The 16,903-nt window shown below is 39.0% G+C and overlaps 2 protein-coding genes across 2 annotated transcripts; one reads left to right on the plus strand and one right to left on the minus strand.

The window, feature by feature from the left end:
• Positions 1 to 836: 836 nt before the first annotated feature.
• Positions 837 to 7,927, plus strand: LOC113695096 (protein BREAST CANCER SUSCEPTIBILITY 2 homolog B). The gene is made up of 19 exons (XM_027214062.2): positions 837 to 1,240; positions 1,328 to 1,480; positions 2,032 to 3,111; positions 3,197 to 3,321; positions 3,414 to 3,568; positions 3,938 to 4,060; positions 4,163 to 4,360; positions 4,437 to 4,518; positions 4,611 to 4,661; positions 4,755 to 4,830; positions 4,981 to 5,092; positions 5,165 to 5,236; positions 5,628 to 5,826; positions 5,954 to 6,136; positions 6,265 to 6,407; positions 6,477 to 6,539; positions 6,633 to 6,843; positions 7,197 to 7,367; positions 7,453 to 7,927. The coding sequence occupies exons 1-19, from the start codon at positions 901 to 903 to the stop codon at positions 7,507 to 7,509; spliced, it is 3,594 nt and encodes a 1,197-aa protein (XP_027069863.1). The 5' UTR covers positions 837 to 900; the 3' UTR covers positions 7,510 to 7,927.
• Positions 7,928 to 12,676: 4,749 nt separating this feature from the next.
• Positions 12,677 to 16,082, minus strand: LOC113694624 (protein trichome birefringence-like 35). The gene is made up of 6 exons (XM_027213472.2): positions 15,663 to 16,082; positions 15,168 to 15,447; positions 14,743 to 14,914; positions 14,368 to 14,564; positions 14,079 to 14,231; positions 12,677 to 13,124 (listed from the first exon to the last, which is right to left on the minus strand). Exons 1-6 carry the CDS (start codon positions 15,904 to 15,906, stop codon positions 12,794 to 12,796), a joined length of 1,377 nt encoding a protein of 458 aa, XP_027069273.1. The 5' UTR covers positions 15,907 to 16,082; the 3' UTR covers positions 12,677 to 12,793.
• Between the last annotated feature and the right edge of the window lie 821 nt (positions 16,083 to 16,903).

Raw genomic sequence — 16,903 nt, forward strand, 5'->3', positions numbered from 1 at the left:
CTGTGATTTAGGCATTTCTGACTAATTTCTCTTATCTTAACAAAGAGATGAGCTTTATATAGAGTTGGCTTTTCTTTTTGGATTATTCTGTTTTACACTATTAATGTAAAAATATTCTAAAACTAGCGAGTTTATATATGAGAGAGAGAGAGATGCACCTAAACTTCGTGTACCAACTTGTTACACACTAACGTTGTACAAAAATATTTAATAAAACCTTAATTGATATCGGCTGTATGAAGATTAATAAGTTTGTTTGGATAAGAATTTATTTGATCCAGTTACTGTAGTACTTTATGTGATGTGATGTATGTGAGATAAAAAGGTGATTGGGAATTGTGTGTATGATGCAAGCAAAACAAAATCTGAAATAAATCTTGCAAATTTTCTTTGTCCAAACATGTGAAATGGTTACTCTTTTTTTTTTTTTTTTTTTTAAACCATGGTAGATATTTATATCACAAATTCATCATGAGAGGTCTCCGGCAAGAAAAGATTGAAAAAATAAAAGAATAATTGAAGCGTTTGATTGGATGGTTAGTCACATACTTACAAGGCATTGACATGCGCCGAAGGCGGGCTATATATCCTTCTTGATCCAGAGCCAGTCCAGCCAGCGCCTGTGTGGGCTTTATCCTGACGAGAAGTAGATAAAAAACCCAGTAAAGCCAGAGGCATTTGAGCCCATGAATCATCGGATCTGGACTGGAGTCCTATAGATGGAGATGGAGATGATGTTGTGGCGCCATTTCTCGATTCAAAAATTCCCGCTTTTTCCATAAAATCACCATCCCCATTCCCCAATCTTACTTTAATATAATTATTTTCCCCCCATTTTCCATCCAATTCATCTCGATTAACCAAACCTCGCCAAATTCGTACACGGAAAATCTCTAATAAATGTCAACGTGGCAGTTGTTCTCCGACGCCGGTAATAATGTCCGATGGGAAATCTCCGATCAACACCTCTGCAACCAAGAGGCAGAATCAAATCGTGCCCTCGAATATCCGCCTCCTCAATCTCACCGCCTTCCTTCAATGGCCGATCTCTTGCTCCAAGGTACTGCAAATGAATTACTGTTTACTGGATATTCAAGGTTCACTGAAGTTCGGGATGGAAATTCGGACAATACTCCTAGTTTTAGGAGCGGATTGGGGAAATCGGTGGCTGTGAAGCAGTCTTCGATTTCAAGAGCCTTAGCGATTCTCGGTGATGAAGGAGACGCGGTCACGCAGACAGGTTCCAAATTTTCAACTCCGTTGTATTGTCTGTAATTTTGTCAGAGTTCCTTAGCAAAAGCTGAAACTTCCAATTACTACTGTGCAGGATGTTCGAGGTTGAGGGATGTTCGCCATGGCAATTTGGATAGTGCTTCAAGTTTTCGGACTGGACTGGGAGAGTCGGTGGGGGTGAAGCAGTCCTCGATACCAAGAGCTTTTGAAATTCTCAGCGATGGGGGAGACGAGGTCATTCCGACAGGTTGAAGTTCTAATAAACGTTGCCACATAAAAGACCAGCTTTTAACTAATTATTATATTATGTGAAACTTCTAAACCACGAACTGTGTAAAACTTCAGTCCGTGTGAGCTGGCCGACTGCTTATAAATTGAAAAAAAGCCATGCAATGTGGTGGATTTGATTTAAACATATGTTATGGTGGTTCTCATTGAAATTAAGAGCTGGACATACTTGAATCCCACCTGCATCAAGTTTTATAGGCCCAATTTTGTGATACAGTTCATCCTATATAACCTAATGCATGTCCTTGGGTTTATCTGTGCTTCATAAATTGGTGACTTAGATTGAAGTTACGGCCTATAACTTCCAAAGCAAATTATGTGTTGCCCTTTTCTTTTAATAACATTGAACCCATCATTATGTTGCAAATAGTATGTTTAAATCACATTTTCAATACTCAAAAATGGGGAGGGATGTAAGAACCAACTAAAGTTTCTGTGAGTTTATACCATGTACTGAGTATTTCTGATAAGTTGATTACTTAAAGGTTACTCTTGTAAACATATGAGCAGGCCAGCAGATTAGAGGAGATAATGAATTTGGTTTTTCAAATACCATTTCATGGACCGGTCCAAGGAAAGCAATTAATGTACCAAAATCTGCTTTGAGGACTAGCTTGGAGCAAATGACTGATACATCAAATTCCTTCTTCCAGACAGCCTCAGGTAAGACGGTCAGCTTATCTTCTGCCGGTCTTTTAAGAGCCAAGGCTTTGTTGGGCCCAGAAGAACATGGTGATTGCAAGAATTTTGAAGACCTTGAGCAGGAAGGACAGCTGTCAACCTCATATCAGCCTAGTGGTTTGAGAAGTTCATTTCTTTTTGAAGGGGAAGCAGGTGTTAATAACACACTGCTTAATGGTGATATAATACTCCCAATATCTCCCTTAGATGGTAAAATTAATTCTGCAAGTTGTCAATCGAAGTATGTCATTCCGGATTTTCTACAGAGTGCTCCAAAACCACCTCCAGTCAAGTTTCAAACTGCTGGTGGGAGATCAATATCTGTTTCAAATGATGCACTGAAACGTGCACTTAGCCTGCTTGGAGATCAGGAGGCGGGAGCCTACTCAGATGAAGGCGATGCAGCAGATCATGAATATCCATTTTCCAGAGACAGAGAATCCAAGAATACAAAACCAAGCAAAGAAAATGACCCTAATACTCCATTTCCATATCAAGAGACAGCAAACAGCAATCATTTGTCAAAGAATTTCACTTCTCCATTCAGATCAAATTCATGTCAAAGAGAATCTTCAGTTAGACCACGCATTATTGGTCAAGGGAGTAACTTGATCAAGAAGTTCGATGCGGAGGCAAAACATAATTTAAGTAGTCCCTGCAATAGTCTACCTAGCTATGAAAATCATTTAAGGAAGAAAACTCAAGTGGCAACCATGGATTCATTAGAAAGGCCATCAAGTGGGCCTCTGGTGGATATCTCAAACAGCATTGGTGCGAATTCCACAGATGTCAAGTGGAATTCTGCTGAGAAGAGAAGACTAGGGAGAAGCACTGTATCTCCATTCAAAAGGCCTCGAAGTTCTAAATTTATCACCCCATTTTGTAGAAATAAGACGTCAAGTCCTAATGGTAAATAATCAGATCTTGTGGATAACCTTCTTCATTCTTCTTGAGACAATCTTATGAGCAAATCTAAGGCATATCTTTTAACTAGGGATGCCATCTTTAACAACTAATGAAATCTCTTATGAGGGACGGGTTTCTACTCGATTGCCGTTTCAAGTTTCTCGGTTGTATGTGAAGGAATATTTTAGGGAGCCCCCATTTGGCCGAAGCAAGGTGTAGCAGTGTAGAATACTTGTTTGTTTCTTAATTTACCATCCCTTTTTCTTTGAGCGGTTGATACTTACATCGATGCTCTATGTATTCAGATAGAGAACTTGTCAGATGAGATAAGGAGGATGAATCCAGGTGTTGCTGAATATTATACGTTTCCTGATGATTTTGGTTCAGGTTGCATTGGAGCAGAAGAATTTTACCATATGCTGGTTCAACCTGAAGTTTCTCCGTATCATGTGTCGAAAGAGTAACTACTTTTTTCAACTTCAATCAAATTGATTATTCAGAAATTGTACATTTTCTAGGCTTTACATGGATCAGATGTACATTCATAACTACATGAAGGACCTAGAGTGATACAGTACTTTCTTTATACAATTTTGGTTATTTCTTGGTATTTCTTAATTACTCTCTGCTAGGGATGCACGTGGGGAAGCCTAATCTCTTTTTTCTTTGTTCTTGATGGTTATCCTTTATATATTATTGACTTTTGTAACGAATGGAGGCCCATAGGTATTTTCCGTACTATATTTTTCTAGAGCCGTTTTTTGTTTCTTTTTTAATTTGTATGATGCTCCTGCTGGTGATATCATAATTTGGTTTTTTGTCTATCCAGGTGGGTTAAAAATCACTATAAGTGGATAGTTTGGAAACTTGCATCTTATGAGAGATGTTATCCTGCCAAATTTTCTGGAAAACTGTTATCAGTTTCTAATGTACTTGAAGAATTGAAGTACAGGTATTCAAACTTCCCATGGTCAAGGGAAGTTTTTCCTTATCCTTTTTTTTCTCCTACTAATTTCCAGAACTTTACAGAAAAATTTCTAAATTTTCTGGTCAGATATGACAAGGAAGTAAATCATGGGCATCGATCTGCTGTCAAGAGAATTTTAGAAGGAGATGCACCACCATCTTCAAGGATGGTATTGTGCATTTCATCTGTCCTTTCAGTTTGTGGCACAGAGGTTGGCTGTCAACCTATTGCATCAAGAGAGGTTGAAAGTGGTGCAGCTGCAAAAATTGAACTAACAGATGGATGGTTAGGAAATTCTTAGTTAACAGTAGTGTTTACAAATTTAATGTCCATGTTTGTCTAAAACTTACCCCTTTGACAGGTATTCTATCATTGCTCTACTGGATGTACTTCTATCAAAGAAACTGGCAGCTGGGAAACTGTTCATAGGGCAAAAACTTACTGTAATTTGTTCCTTTGGTTTCAGTTTCTCCTTTTTGTTATAGGGTTTTAGTTACAATTTATGTAATGCTTACCATTTCTTTTCTATTTGAAGATCTGGGGAGCTGGATTATGTGGGTGGGCTGGGCCAGTTTCGCCACTTGAGGTACTTGCATGTTGAATTCATTTCTTTCATGCCTGGTTTTTGAACTATTTGTGCTACTAGGGCCTTTTGTTTTTGTATGAATTTCGATTTCAGGCACCAAGGACAAGCACTTTACTATTGCATATGAATGGGACATATAGAACTCATTGGGCTGATCGACTGGGTTTCTGTAAGGATTTTGAATATTAACATGAACTTTTATTGGCATAGAGCTGACTAATAACATGAACTTCACTGGCTAAGATTAATTTGGTGCAGCTTTATTTTGTTGCTGTCTGGTTGTGGTTTTCTTCTCTCTAACCTTGATATCCATTCCTAGGTAAGGTTGATGGTCTACCACTAGCATTTAGGTCCATCAAGAGTACTGGAGGAGTTGTTCCTAGCACATTGGTGGGAATTTTAAGAATATACCCTGTAGTGTACTGGGAAAGGTAACTTGTATTAGATCAGTTGCATTTGATACTCATCCTCAGATGAGTATGAAGGCAATCTTTCTCTTTCAGGTCAAGTGATGGTGGATTCATAGTGAGATCTGAGAGGATGTACACTAAGATGCTGCATTCATATAACAAAAGGTAACAACTGTTTGAGTTACTTCAGGCAATTCCAATTTACTACAGAGTTTTTGCCATTGGTTGCCTTTTGAGGATATTCATTCTATTGTCATGCATCTATAACTGCAATAGGTTCTTCCTTTATTGTCTTTGTATCGTTATGCATCTGTGACTGGAATAGATTCTTCCTCTATATAGCTTTTGTTTTTGCTTCTCAAGCCTTCTACCCCTCTCTCTCTCTCTCTCTCTCGCTAGACTGGTATTTGCAGATATTACTTCATAAATATTTCCAGCATTGAAAATTATGTTGCCAATGGTGATGCTAATATTTTGGACCCTAAATAGAATCTAGGCGATCTGTTGATAAAGACCTTCATGATAAAGATTGTAACTTTCATGATCTCAATTCTAGGCGATCTGTTGTGGTAGAGGATGTATTATCCAAATTCCAAGGGGAAAACGAAACATTCCATACTCTAGATGATAATGACAGTGAAGAAGGGGCTAAAATCATGAAGATGCTTGAGAAAGCTGCTGAACCAGAAGTCATAATGGCTGAGATGACTTCAGAACAACTAACTTCATTTGCATCTTATCAAGCAAAATTGGAGGTACATTTTCAAGAACTGATTTCATTTGCTTCTTATCAAGCAAACTTTGAGCAATGTTTGGATGTTTGGCTTGTAATCCCCTAATTCTACTAATGGTTGATAATGACTTTTCTCCATCTGATATTAGATGCTAAGGCACTCAGATATGCAGAAATCTCTTGAGACCGCTTTGAAGGCTGCTGGTTTAGGTGGCAGAGAAGTCACTCCATTCATGAGGGTCAAAGTTGTTGGCTTGACAAGCAAAGATTCTCCACAAAAATGTTTCCCACATACGGGCTTGATTACAATCTGGAACCCAACAGAGAAACAGGTTAAGTGTGCCTGTGAACATTTTTCTGTGTTTCATTATTGGAACCTGCTTCTTTAATAGGCCCCTATGCCAGTCCCGGTTGTGCTCCTCTTTAACAACCTTAATTTAAATGATTGTTACTGTGACAGCAATCAGAGTTAGTTGAGGGCAGGGTTTATGCTGTGTCTTGCCTTACACCATCAACCTCTGATTCAAGTACTCTTTATTTGCAAACCAATGGATCAAGTACCAAATGGCTATCTTTGTCGCCTTCAGCAATTGAGCATTTTAAGTAAGTCCTGATAGGTTTCCTTTTTATTTTCAAAAGTATGTTTATTATACTGATGGGAGTTATCATCAGGCCGTTCTTCACTCCTCGTAAGTCAATTTTATTGTCAAATTTGGGTGAAGTTTCTCTATCCAGGTAACCTCGGAATTCCAACTTCTTGGAGTTTGTGCTCTTTCTCTGAATGAGCCTGTTCCATGCTTACCTGTTTGTGTTGTTTGGCTTACACAGTGAATTCGATATCGCTGCATGTGTTGTTTATGTGGGAGATGCATATACAACTGATCGCCACAAGAAACAGTGGGTGTTTGTGACGGATGGATCCATACATGGATTACATTCAAGGGAACCTTTGGAATCGCTGCTGGCAATTGGCTTCTGTTCACCATTTAGTGACGGTGATATGCTTGCACCAGTAAATTATAATTTAGCAGGTTCCACGGTGAGTTCTAAGTGGGTTTAGGATAATCTTAGAACTTAATACTCCCAAGGTCTATATTCAGTAACTTAGATGACTTTTTTTCTGTATGATATCGTATTTATTAATTCCACTAGCAGCAAACTAGATGATTTACCAGAATAAAGGGAAAAGTAATATGAATATTGAAAATAAACGTGATCTGAGCAAAACGGGACGTCTGACTGCACATTATGCATGCCTATAGATACCAAAGAATTCTTTAAGATTTTACCTATAGATATCAAAGAATTCTTTAAGATTTTACTAAATCTCGAAACGCTGGCTCTTGGTTTTCAGATGTAATAAGGAAACAAACAAATTTATGTCTTTTACAGGTTGGTTTCTGTAATCTCATCAAGAGAGCCAAAGATCAGGTGAACAATGTCTGGGTTGCTGAAGCAACAGAAAACTCAACCTATTCTTTGACATTTGATGACCGTTGTTACTTCTCTCACTTAAAAGAGGCAGCTGCTTCTACCCAAAAGTGGGCGAGCAACTCCAGCTTGGTATGTGAATTGTCTGACGTCGTTGAGTTATCCAAACTGGGGTTCTGGAAGTTGACTTTCTGCAAATTTGTTGCTTTGCCTACAGGCTATTGAGATTCTTAGAAAGAGAGTTGTGTCTATTGTCAGCAACTCTGAAGCCTAAAGTTTTGAAAGATACGGTGGTATACGCCTCCGCTGTTTGGTTGCTTATCATGGAACAATAATAAAGCTTGTGCGATTCATGTTCACATGTTTCATGACGATCTTCTTTCGAGGTGTAAAGCTGCATGCCCGGCCCAGACCGGTTAACTTTTGGGAGCTAAAAGGAGGCCGCGAGCCGTTCAGCGTTCCCTGTACCCCATCGCAGGATCTGTTCAGCGTACCAGTCTCAGTGTGACCGGCCACTGTAGAATGGGCTGGGCTTCCAAATGGTTATGATTATGCGGACCTTTGTCAGTTGTTTTGTGAATAGATTTGGAGCCTAATTGAAATTCCAATCTCTCCTCCCGGGTCCAAGGGCCCCACCAATAGGCGTCCTTGATTTCAACAGGCGAAGATCTTCAGCGTATAGTTTATGGATTTCTGGTTTTACTTCTTTCCACAATTATTTTTTTTTAAAGTAAATCGGCAACCTCTTAGTGCTTTTTTTTTTTTTTTTGGGCCGATTGTTAATCCGAAATTATTGTTGCAAATTCAAAGACAAATATCAGCCAACTGGGTTCAGAACTTTTTTAACAATTTGAATGAATTGATCCCTTTAATAATGTTTTACTAATAAGGATAATTTTTATTTTCACGCGTACATCAGACGAGCGCGATTTGTTGCAAGGCAGATGGTCAACTCCTTGCATAATTTTCACTTGAAACCAAAGTTGAACTCCTTGCATGTACGAGCTAGGACTCAATGCGCCCCGATCCGTTGACGTGCAAATGAGAAGCAGAGAGTTGGGGTAAATCTCCCAACACATTTCCAACAATCAAGTTAGTCTTGGTACGACTAGGGGTGTTTCGCGAATCGAGTCGCTCGCGAGCCGATCGCGAGCGGCTCGAATACGAGTTCGAGCTAATTAAGTCGATTTCGAGCTCGAACTCGAGCTCAAAAACATTAAGCTCGTTGACTCGCGAGCGGCTCACGAGCTCAATTATATATATATATATATATATATATATATATTTTTATTTTAATAGTAAAATTACATATATATCATTAATATTTTATTATTTGTTAAAAAAAATTATTATTTTATTCATTTTTTTAAAATTTTTTTTATTTTTTAAAAATAAAATAATAATATTTTTTTTTTATTTTTTAAGCTCGAGCTCGAGCTTGATATTTTGAGTTCGTCGAGCTCGAGCTCGAGTTCGAACTTCACAAAATTAACTCGAGATCGACTCGTTTAGCCAAAGCTCGACTCGAGCTCGACTCGTTTGCACCCCTAGGTTTGACACATTAGGAACTTTAGAGTTTGAATCAGATACCTTCTAAATGAAGGTAGGTGAAAGTGATTATCAGGGAGAGATGATGAACAGTGATTGATGAATTACTTACTTTAAGATTTTGATAAAGATACGAGACACAAAACATGTTCTAATCAGTCTTTTCATCCAATAAAAAGAGAGTGAAGGAACATCTCAGAGCACGGCGGTCCATTTGGATCCATCCCTTCCATCTTAATATATAGTAAAAATAGGAGTAGAATAGGCAATTTATTGTATTGACAATATATATATATATAGTAGAAATAGGAGTAGAATAAAAAACCTATGGTGTTGGAAAAAAACAAAGTAGAGCACGGCAGAAAGAGGTATTTGCTTTACTGTTGGGGTATTTGCTTTTGACCCAATATTTTTAAACCCAAATTGTTAAGTAAACCGGATGAGATTTCAATTCACAGTTAAAAACTGATTCAATCAGTTTAATTTGATTCAAAAGTTTTTCTTTTTATTATTCTTTTATTTATTAATTAACCTACATGATATTGAAATTTAATAGAAATTAAATTAATTTGAGCCGATTTAGAAATCTCTTATTTTTCATTCATTTTGATTAGTTTGACTAGTAAGTACTTGATCAGATTTGACCGGTTTAAACAACTTTATGAGTTCACAGGTGAATTGAACTAGCATCCCGGTTCATGATTCGACTGGTGGAACAGCTCGGATTTCAAAACACTGGTTTGACCTAACACGAACTTAAGGAGAAAATAATAATCCCAATCACCATTGTATTTCGTTGAAGACAAATCGTATATTGAGGCATTGGTCCAAAATCCAGAGTCTTAGCCGGACGGGCCTCTTGATCTCTGAAAACTAGACAGATAGAATTGTAGAATATTTGCGTTGCTGAAAAGATAAGTTTGCTTCCTCTGCATGGAGATCTTCTGCTGGCAGATGTTTCGTACTTGGAGGGAATCACTTTTTGAAGAATAGCAAGGTCTGTTATGCGTGTCTCCGGTGATCGTATCAATTAGGAGTGATAATACTCAATTCGGCAATGTTTGGAAAATGGTAATCAACGGCCAAGCACGCCATGCCGTCGACTTTGCAGTCTGGTCTCTGCCACCTCTTAGCTACTGCTCAAATGGTTTTGCACGCAGGAATCAGCAGGATGGCCGACATTCTACGTACAGAATTCCGTATTCAATAAGCTTTTTCGTGAACTCCACCAACCCCAAATGCAAACAGTACGATCATAGAAGGATGACACCCAGACAAGCTCAGAAAAGTCTTTCTGGTTATTTTTTTCTCCTCCAAAAGCACAGACATATCTAAAAAGTAGAGAGCAGACCACACATACCGTATGTATGAAAGATGGAATATTATGGTGCAATATATCTCTTTCTCTCCTTTATGCGTATATTGTCTTCGTATATATTAACGCCCTATCAGAAATAGAACACTGCACAAAGTGGAAAGAGAGGCCCAGAGACATTGAAGAGTAGTGGAACAGAACAAGTCATGGCAGAAGACACTAAAAATGCTGGTCTTAGTCATAGGGGATGCATAAAGAGCAGCAAAGGGCCTTGGGTGGTTCGCAGGACCACCAGAAACGGTGGTACAGTCACCAAGTATCGCTACCCTTCCGACAGAGAGCGCCTGAATAATAAGCAAAGGGAGCGCCACCGTCGTGCTGTGGCCCACAAAATCTTTGCTGGACTTCGGGCTCATGGCAACTACCAGCTTCCCAAGAACGCTGACTCCAATGATTTGCTGAAAGCTCTCTGTGAGGAAGCCGGCTGGCATGTTGAAGACGATGGAACAGTTTACAGAAAGGTAATTTCCTTCCTATTCTTGATCTACCACTCCTTGTCATGTTGGTGCTGTATTTCATGCATGATTACCACTATTTCTCATACTACTTATTCATGATGTATTGGCGAAAACAAGATGTTGAGCTAAGTTGGGGTGAATTTGGAATTTGCAACTCGGAGACATCTTTGATACTTTCAGTTTTTCGATTGTGTTAGACATCCATGGTGGAAGAGCCAAGCTTGATTAAGATGGATTCCTATGCTGTTGGCATGCCTCATAAATTGGAAGCAGCAGGTTACTGTGCTTGCAAGGAAGCTATTGCCTCATCATTTGCTGGAGAATGTCGCCAAAGAAATTTGGTGCCTTTCGGTATATACGAAGGAATTCATACCGATCTGGCACTCTCACTCTCACTCCCACTCGCGCACGATCATCAATTTAAGGATAGGGTGGTATAGACACAAGTTTGTTAGTTACAAAATCAAGTAGTCTCTAGGTAGGTTTAGTATGCTACTATTTTCAGTACAAATTCTGACTAACACAATGTTGTACAAGTAAGATTATAAACAAAATGCCCAATTCATACTTGGTTCATTTTATCTAACCTCAATGTCAATGATGTGTAAGTTCCAAAAATCTAAAAGAAATAGTGAGCTACCAGTTTAATGCATATAGAAGAAGGAGGATAGTTATTCTAATTCCATATACAGGAAATATAGCCACAAATTGCAAAATTTTGTGCACAAGTTTCCTTTCTTAGCTGTCCAAAAATAGTTACATACCATATAGGAGTAACATTTACTCGTGGAAATTCGGGGCTAACCCCTTCACTGCACATGAACAAGAAATGTGAGGTGAATGTGTTGAAGTTTTCATGTTTGGAATAAACACAAATAACGCTAATCCAAGACATTGGTAGATGGAGATCAAATAGGAATTGTCTATTGTTACTTCTTGGCAAGATATAAGATACATGTTGCCACGTGGTTGCGGTGTTAATGATATACTACTAAAATTAATTTTCATTTATGCAGATTATGCAATAAAAATAGAGAAGATTAAAAGGTAGAGTTGTGCTTAAACTTAAAGGGAGTTGATATATGCAAACAGCGAACGTAGGTTAAATTGCTAGCAATATGCTTAGTTAGCATTTCTCTACTCTTCTACCATTTCAAACATGTGGGCTACTACGTACACTCCCTTGGGAAAAGCAAGGGAGGAGGTAGAAGAAATAAGCAAAGACTGAATTGCGTATCCAATGTTTGGTCCTTAAAAAATAAACCTAAGAGGACGTAATTTTTATAATGATTTACCATATAAAATAAGACTACGCAACTAAGCGTATTTTGATAAGATAAGAGAGGTATCTCACTGCCCTAGTGTTTCATGAAGCAACCTTTCGATATTCGCTTGCATTGTTAAGCAACACTCGTAATCTAATAGCTTTTCAAAATTTTCTTGATGATGTCCCAAGTCAACAATATTGAGGTGTCGCATGTACAAGTTCACGACTTTTTTAAGTCTAGGTTTGAATTGAAAGAGGATCAAATTAGCACAGCCAAAATGTTTTTGGCTTAGTTAATAAACGAAAATAATTTTACTAAATAGAGTATTACTAGCATAGTGCCTAAGATTTCCCAATCCCACATATACTCCTACATTCACGTATCTAAACCGGAACGGTTCTTCTGTACCACACCCTGTCTCACATCATGTCCCACTCCTTAAAATCTCTCCAAGTGTCCTTAATAAACCAAACCCTCAAACAACCTAACCCAACTTGACAAGTAATTGAAAGTAAAGAAAGAAAGGAAAAAAAAAAAAAAAAACTCGTTAAACAGGCTAGACGCTAGAACAACACCAAATAGTTTAGAAGTGCCAGTATTGGTAAAACTGACGCCATCTTTTGCAGATTTAAGGACCGGGAAAAGGGTATCGTCTATGTGCATGCATTCGTGGCTCTAGTCAGTCGGTACTTAATTTCGAGTCGCAATTTCTAGCCATAGCCGCGCAAGCGCAAGTTTCATGGTCCAACCACTGGTATATGGAACCAGTTGCTAACTCGGTTTGGCCCGCCATTTTCAAGGATTACCTTCAATAATTGAATGTTGGAAACCATAAAAACAGCGTAACTATTATGAACAAGCTTTCTCTGGGATATGTGGTAAGTGCAAAGCACAGGTGCATCGGACCTTCTACAAATATTGAAACAGCAACTCATTCCAGACATCAGGCACACCCGGCAGGCACCAATGTATACAATCGGAATAACTCGCCGGTTTCGACAGCGTCTCAGGGCTCAGCATCTCCCAGAATTTCCGATAAATGGTTGGGTGGCCGTCTTTCCTATAATCTGAGAGCCGTGTGATGTTGAGCACAGAAACCTTTGAGCTCAACCGCCTCAATACCTTCTCCGCTATTTGCATGGTGGGCAAGTGAATACCGTTTCCCAGGTACCTTTCACTCGAAATTGGCTGTCTCTCATTGTAACAGTTTCCTTCACTTCCTGGCTCCCATTCTTCTTTCCTGATAATTTAGAAAAGCAAACAACTGAAAATTTTTTTCCCTTTGTTTTGGTGTAATTTCCAAAGTGAGAGAGAGAGAGAGAAGGGGCACACAGGTCAAACTTCAAAGTGGCTAACACATAAAGACAATCCCTTAACAATTCGGTGATCATCTGCGATCTAATAAACAATGAAAAGAAGTTGAAACTGGTGATGATATGAAACGAACCAAAGAGAAGAACATGATCTTTTGCTTCGGCACACCACATAATTCCTGTATAATGAAGAATCCTTAACAAACTGCTTATGCAACTCAAAACAAATCTAGGCAGTTTTGGATACAAGGACTGTGGCCTGCAAATATCAGCATGCATGCATTTGATGAAATAGATGACCCAGAAAATCACATCCTAAAATCCTGCTAAAGGACAAAGAAAGAACAATATAGAAGCTAAACATGTCAGAACTACGGATTCCACCCAAAGAGAAAAGAAAAACCGAAGATATATGGCAAACGGGTGAAAATTAACGAAGAAACATGTAGGAAACGGAAAGATTCAATCTTGTTTTACAAGGAAGAGTACTATGAAAAAGCGGGCTACATGGTTAACGACTCCAAATCCCCATATGCTCATTTGCAGTGCACAAGTAGGCCCTGATCCAGGAAACTTTTGATTGCCATTATCCACAGCTCAGTGTACCAAAAAAAGGACCATACAACTAATCAAATCATAATACCAACACTTGGGAATTAAGAATTGAACTAAACTTCCATAGTTACATCCAGGTCACTTTTTTGCTGATATAAAAAGATAATTATTGCTAGGAGATTTTGGATCCTTCACTGTATCATCTACCATGCAAATGTGTAAACCAATTTACATAAGTCTAACAAATTTTCCACCATCATTTCTTATCCAACAAATCATTAGCGAGGGAAGAATTGAAAGACTATTAATTGAAGCCCAGCACTTACAAGAAATGTGTAGGAGACATGGTAACAAAAAAGGCCTGCTTGTTGAGGGCGTCAAAATCAGAAGCCATCCAATCTGCCCAGGCCTCCATTGCCAACTCCATGCCTCCCAACCCGTCAATTTCTTCACAAACACCACTATCTTCATTACTCCATCTACAAAATTAACAACTTTTAGAAAACAGTTGCAGGCAAGGCATATTTATGTGGATTTGGCACATGAGAATATACAAGATTTTTATCTCAAATACTGAGATTTGTGCATGTTTCCTGGACGAAATATTCTACTTACAAGAGCTTCACAGGGCCCTGTCTCCACCACAAATAAGAATTGAAGACTAAAATGTCGGCATCCTTCCATTGTGATGCATGCCTAAGAATTGAATCTGGACGGAGAATTCTTTCAGGCAATGTATGATCAACAGGATCATCCGAATTAGATTCAACAAGAAGCGGTGCCCAAAGAAATTCAACAGTAGCGTTGTAGTCCTGCATTTGTCAGGATATGTCATTTTATCAAACAGATACCTTCATCTAGCTATCGCTACTCAAAGTCAAAGGTTTACCAACAGAAAGCGAAGCTCTTAACCATAGAATTAGAGAAAAAGTAAAATCGGAATGTAAGAACAGGTTAGTTCCAAGTTAAGTAATTAGGATTTCAGCTCACCTGGGCTGTAAAAGTTGTAAGTTGGGCTTGGGGTGTCATTGACTTTTTATCGGCTGGAATTATGGACTGCAACAAGCACACCATTGATATCCATTGCCCTCTAGTCAAGGAGTCCCCCACGAACATCAGTCTCTTACCCCTCAACTTCTCCCACATCTCAGTCACATTCCACCTAGAGCATACCAATTTAACAAGCCAGATGCTATGAATATATGCATATAGAAATACGATGAAGTTGTTGCACACATTATTTTGCACTGGACAAAATTGAACAGCAAAACCCAAACGAATACTCCATGCTTATCTGTCCACTCCACCAATTGCAGGCACTATAGATACACAAATTTAATACCAACCACTTAAAATGTGGGGTGGGTGCGTGTGTTTGGGGGGCGGGGGCGGAAGGATCATGTTCAACATTTTACCTCTTCAAATTGCAATTAAGGGGCTGCCATCTCCAATACTGGTAATCAACATCAGGTCTACCGTGCTTGAGACAGGCTAATTGATCCGACATATACGGACAATCTGACTCATTATACAGTGGACGAGAAGCGTTATCAAAGACCCATTCACCAGAAAAGAAGTCGCACCCTTGCGGTTGCCCCCTCCAGCCACCCGGCTCCGGTGTACGGCCAGCTGGCAAAACTCTTCTTCCACTGTACTCCACAGTCGAACTGCATGCACTAGATTTATCCAGAGGCACTGAAAGTTCCCCACGAAAGTACACGACAAAAACAAATAGGATTGAATGCACTAAACGACACTAGCAGAAAAGATTCATAAAAAGCCACGGCTGAACCCTTATCTAACTAATCCACACAATAAAAAGAAGAAGCAAAAAAAGAATGTATGCCGAAAAGAATGTATGCCGAAAAAGTTTAGATCTTGAAAGATGTCGGAAAGAGAAAAAGACCCACCAGGAGGAGCTCTGCTTGAGAGGGATCGATTCAGTAAAACCGTGGGTCTGGGAAGAAATTCTTGTTGGAGTTGGAAGTCGGAGGACTGGGGTTGGTCATCATTAACCTCGTTCTGAGGTTGGCTCTGACGGATTCGTTGAATGGTAGTAATTTCCTTGTACAATATTGAGAAGATTATGCAGACAAAGAGTACAAGTGCCATGAGAGGAAAATGGCCCTTTTTTCTGTGGCATTTCTGCATCATGTTAGAGAGAGGAGTGGAGAGAGAAAGGGGCAAGGGAGTGTGCTACTGCTATGGGTGCTCGACTCCTCTGAAAATGAAGATCGCCCTCGGCAGACAGAGGCCTCCCATGGACGGGGTTAGTTGGCACTGGAGACATTATGATTATTACTGCTATTATTATCGATTGAGGAGAGTGATTTGATTAGATGAAAGTAAGTTCAATTGTTTGGATATCAATCTTCCACATGTGATATTTACTGCACGAAGCCGAAGATCGATTCGATTCTTCAGCTCAACTGTAATTATAATTATAATAAGTAGCATTAGTGAATGGTAGTCTAACCAGTGCCTTTTCGGGTGACATTCTCCGAACCTTATTCTCCAATCCTAACCTTTTTGTTTGTTAATTGTGCAGGTGACAGTGGTCAAACTTTAATCTTAATTTAGTCTTAAAAGCCCCGCTTATGTTTTAATTTTATCATCCACGTGGGCCTAAAACGAAAATTGTATACTAGTGGTAGTGGTTTGACTTGGCAGGAGAATTTTTTTTTATATATATATTTTGACTTGGCAGGAGATTGAGTGTCAACGTCACGGTAAACGATTAAGCAGTCGGATAATGATTAATGAACTCATAAAATTACTCTTTTTATCTCACAGTAGTCGTCATGCTGGCTCATTGACCAAGGCAATGGACTAATCTTGTTCCTAAACCACACGCCGCAGGTGAAGTACATCAAGATAAGAATATCACAAGCATTTCCTCAATCCTAATTAGTCTCTATTTCTGGATACGTGGAGCCATGGAGATGGAGGAAAGCATTTTCTAAATCAAGCAATAGGTTTCCTAAACCCAAAAAACCAGTGTTGTTAGACCCTGACTGAATCGGCCAATTCGACCGGTTTGATTGTGAACCCATCTTTCTTCCCGAGTTGGTTCGTAGCAAAATCGCTTTGATCAAAAATCAATCAAAACCGTAAAAAATTGGCTAAATCAATGATCCAATTCGACTGATTG

The sequence above is a fragment of the Coffea arabica genome, chromosome 6e, assembly GCF_036785885.1.
Source record: "Coffea arabica cultivar ET-39 chromosome 6e, Coffea Arabica ET-39 HiFi, whole genome shotgun sequence".
Taxonomy (NCBI): Eukaryota; Viridiplantae; Streptophyta; class Magnoliopsida; order Gentianales; family Rubiaceae; genus Coffea; species Coffea arabica.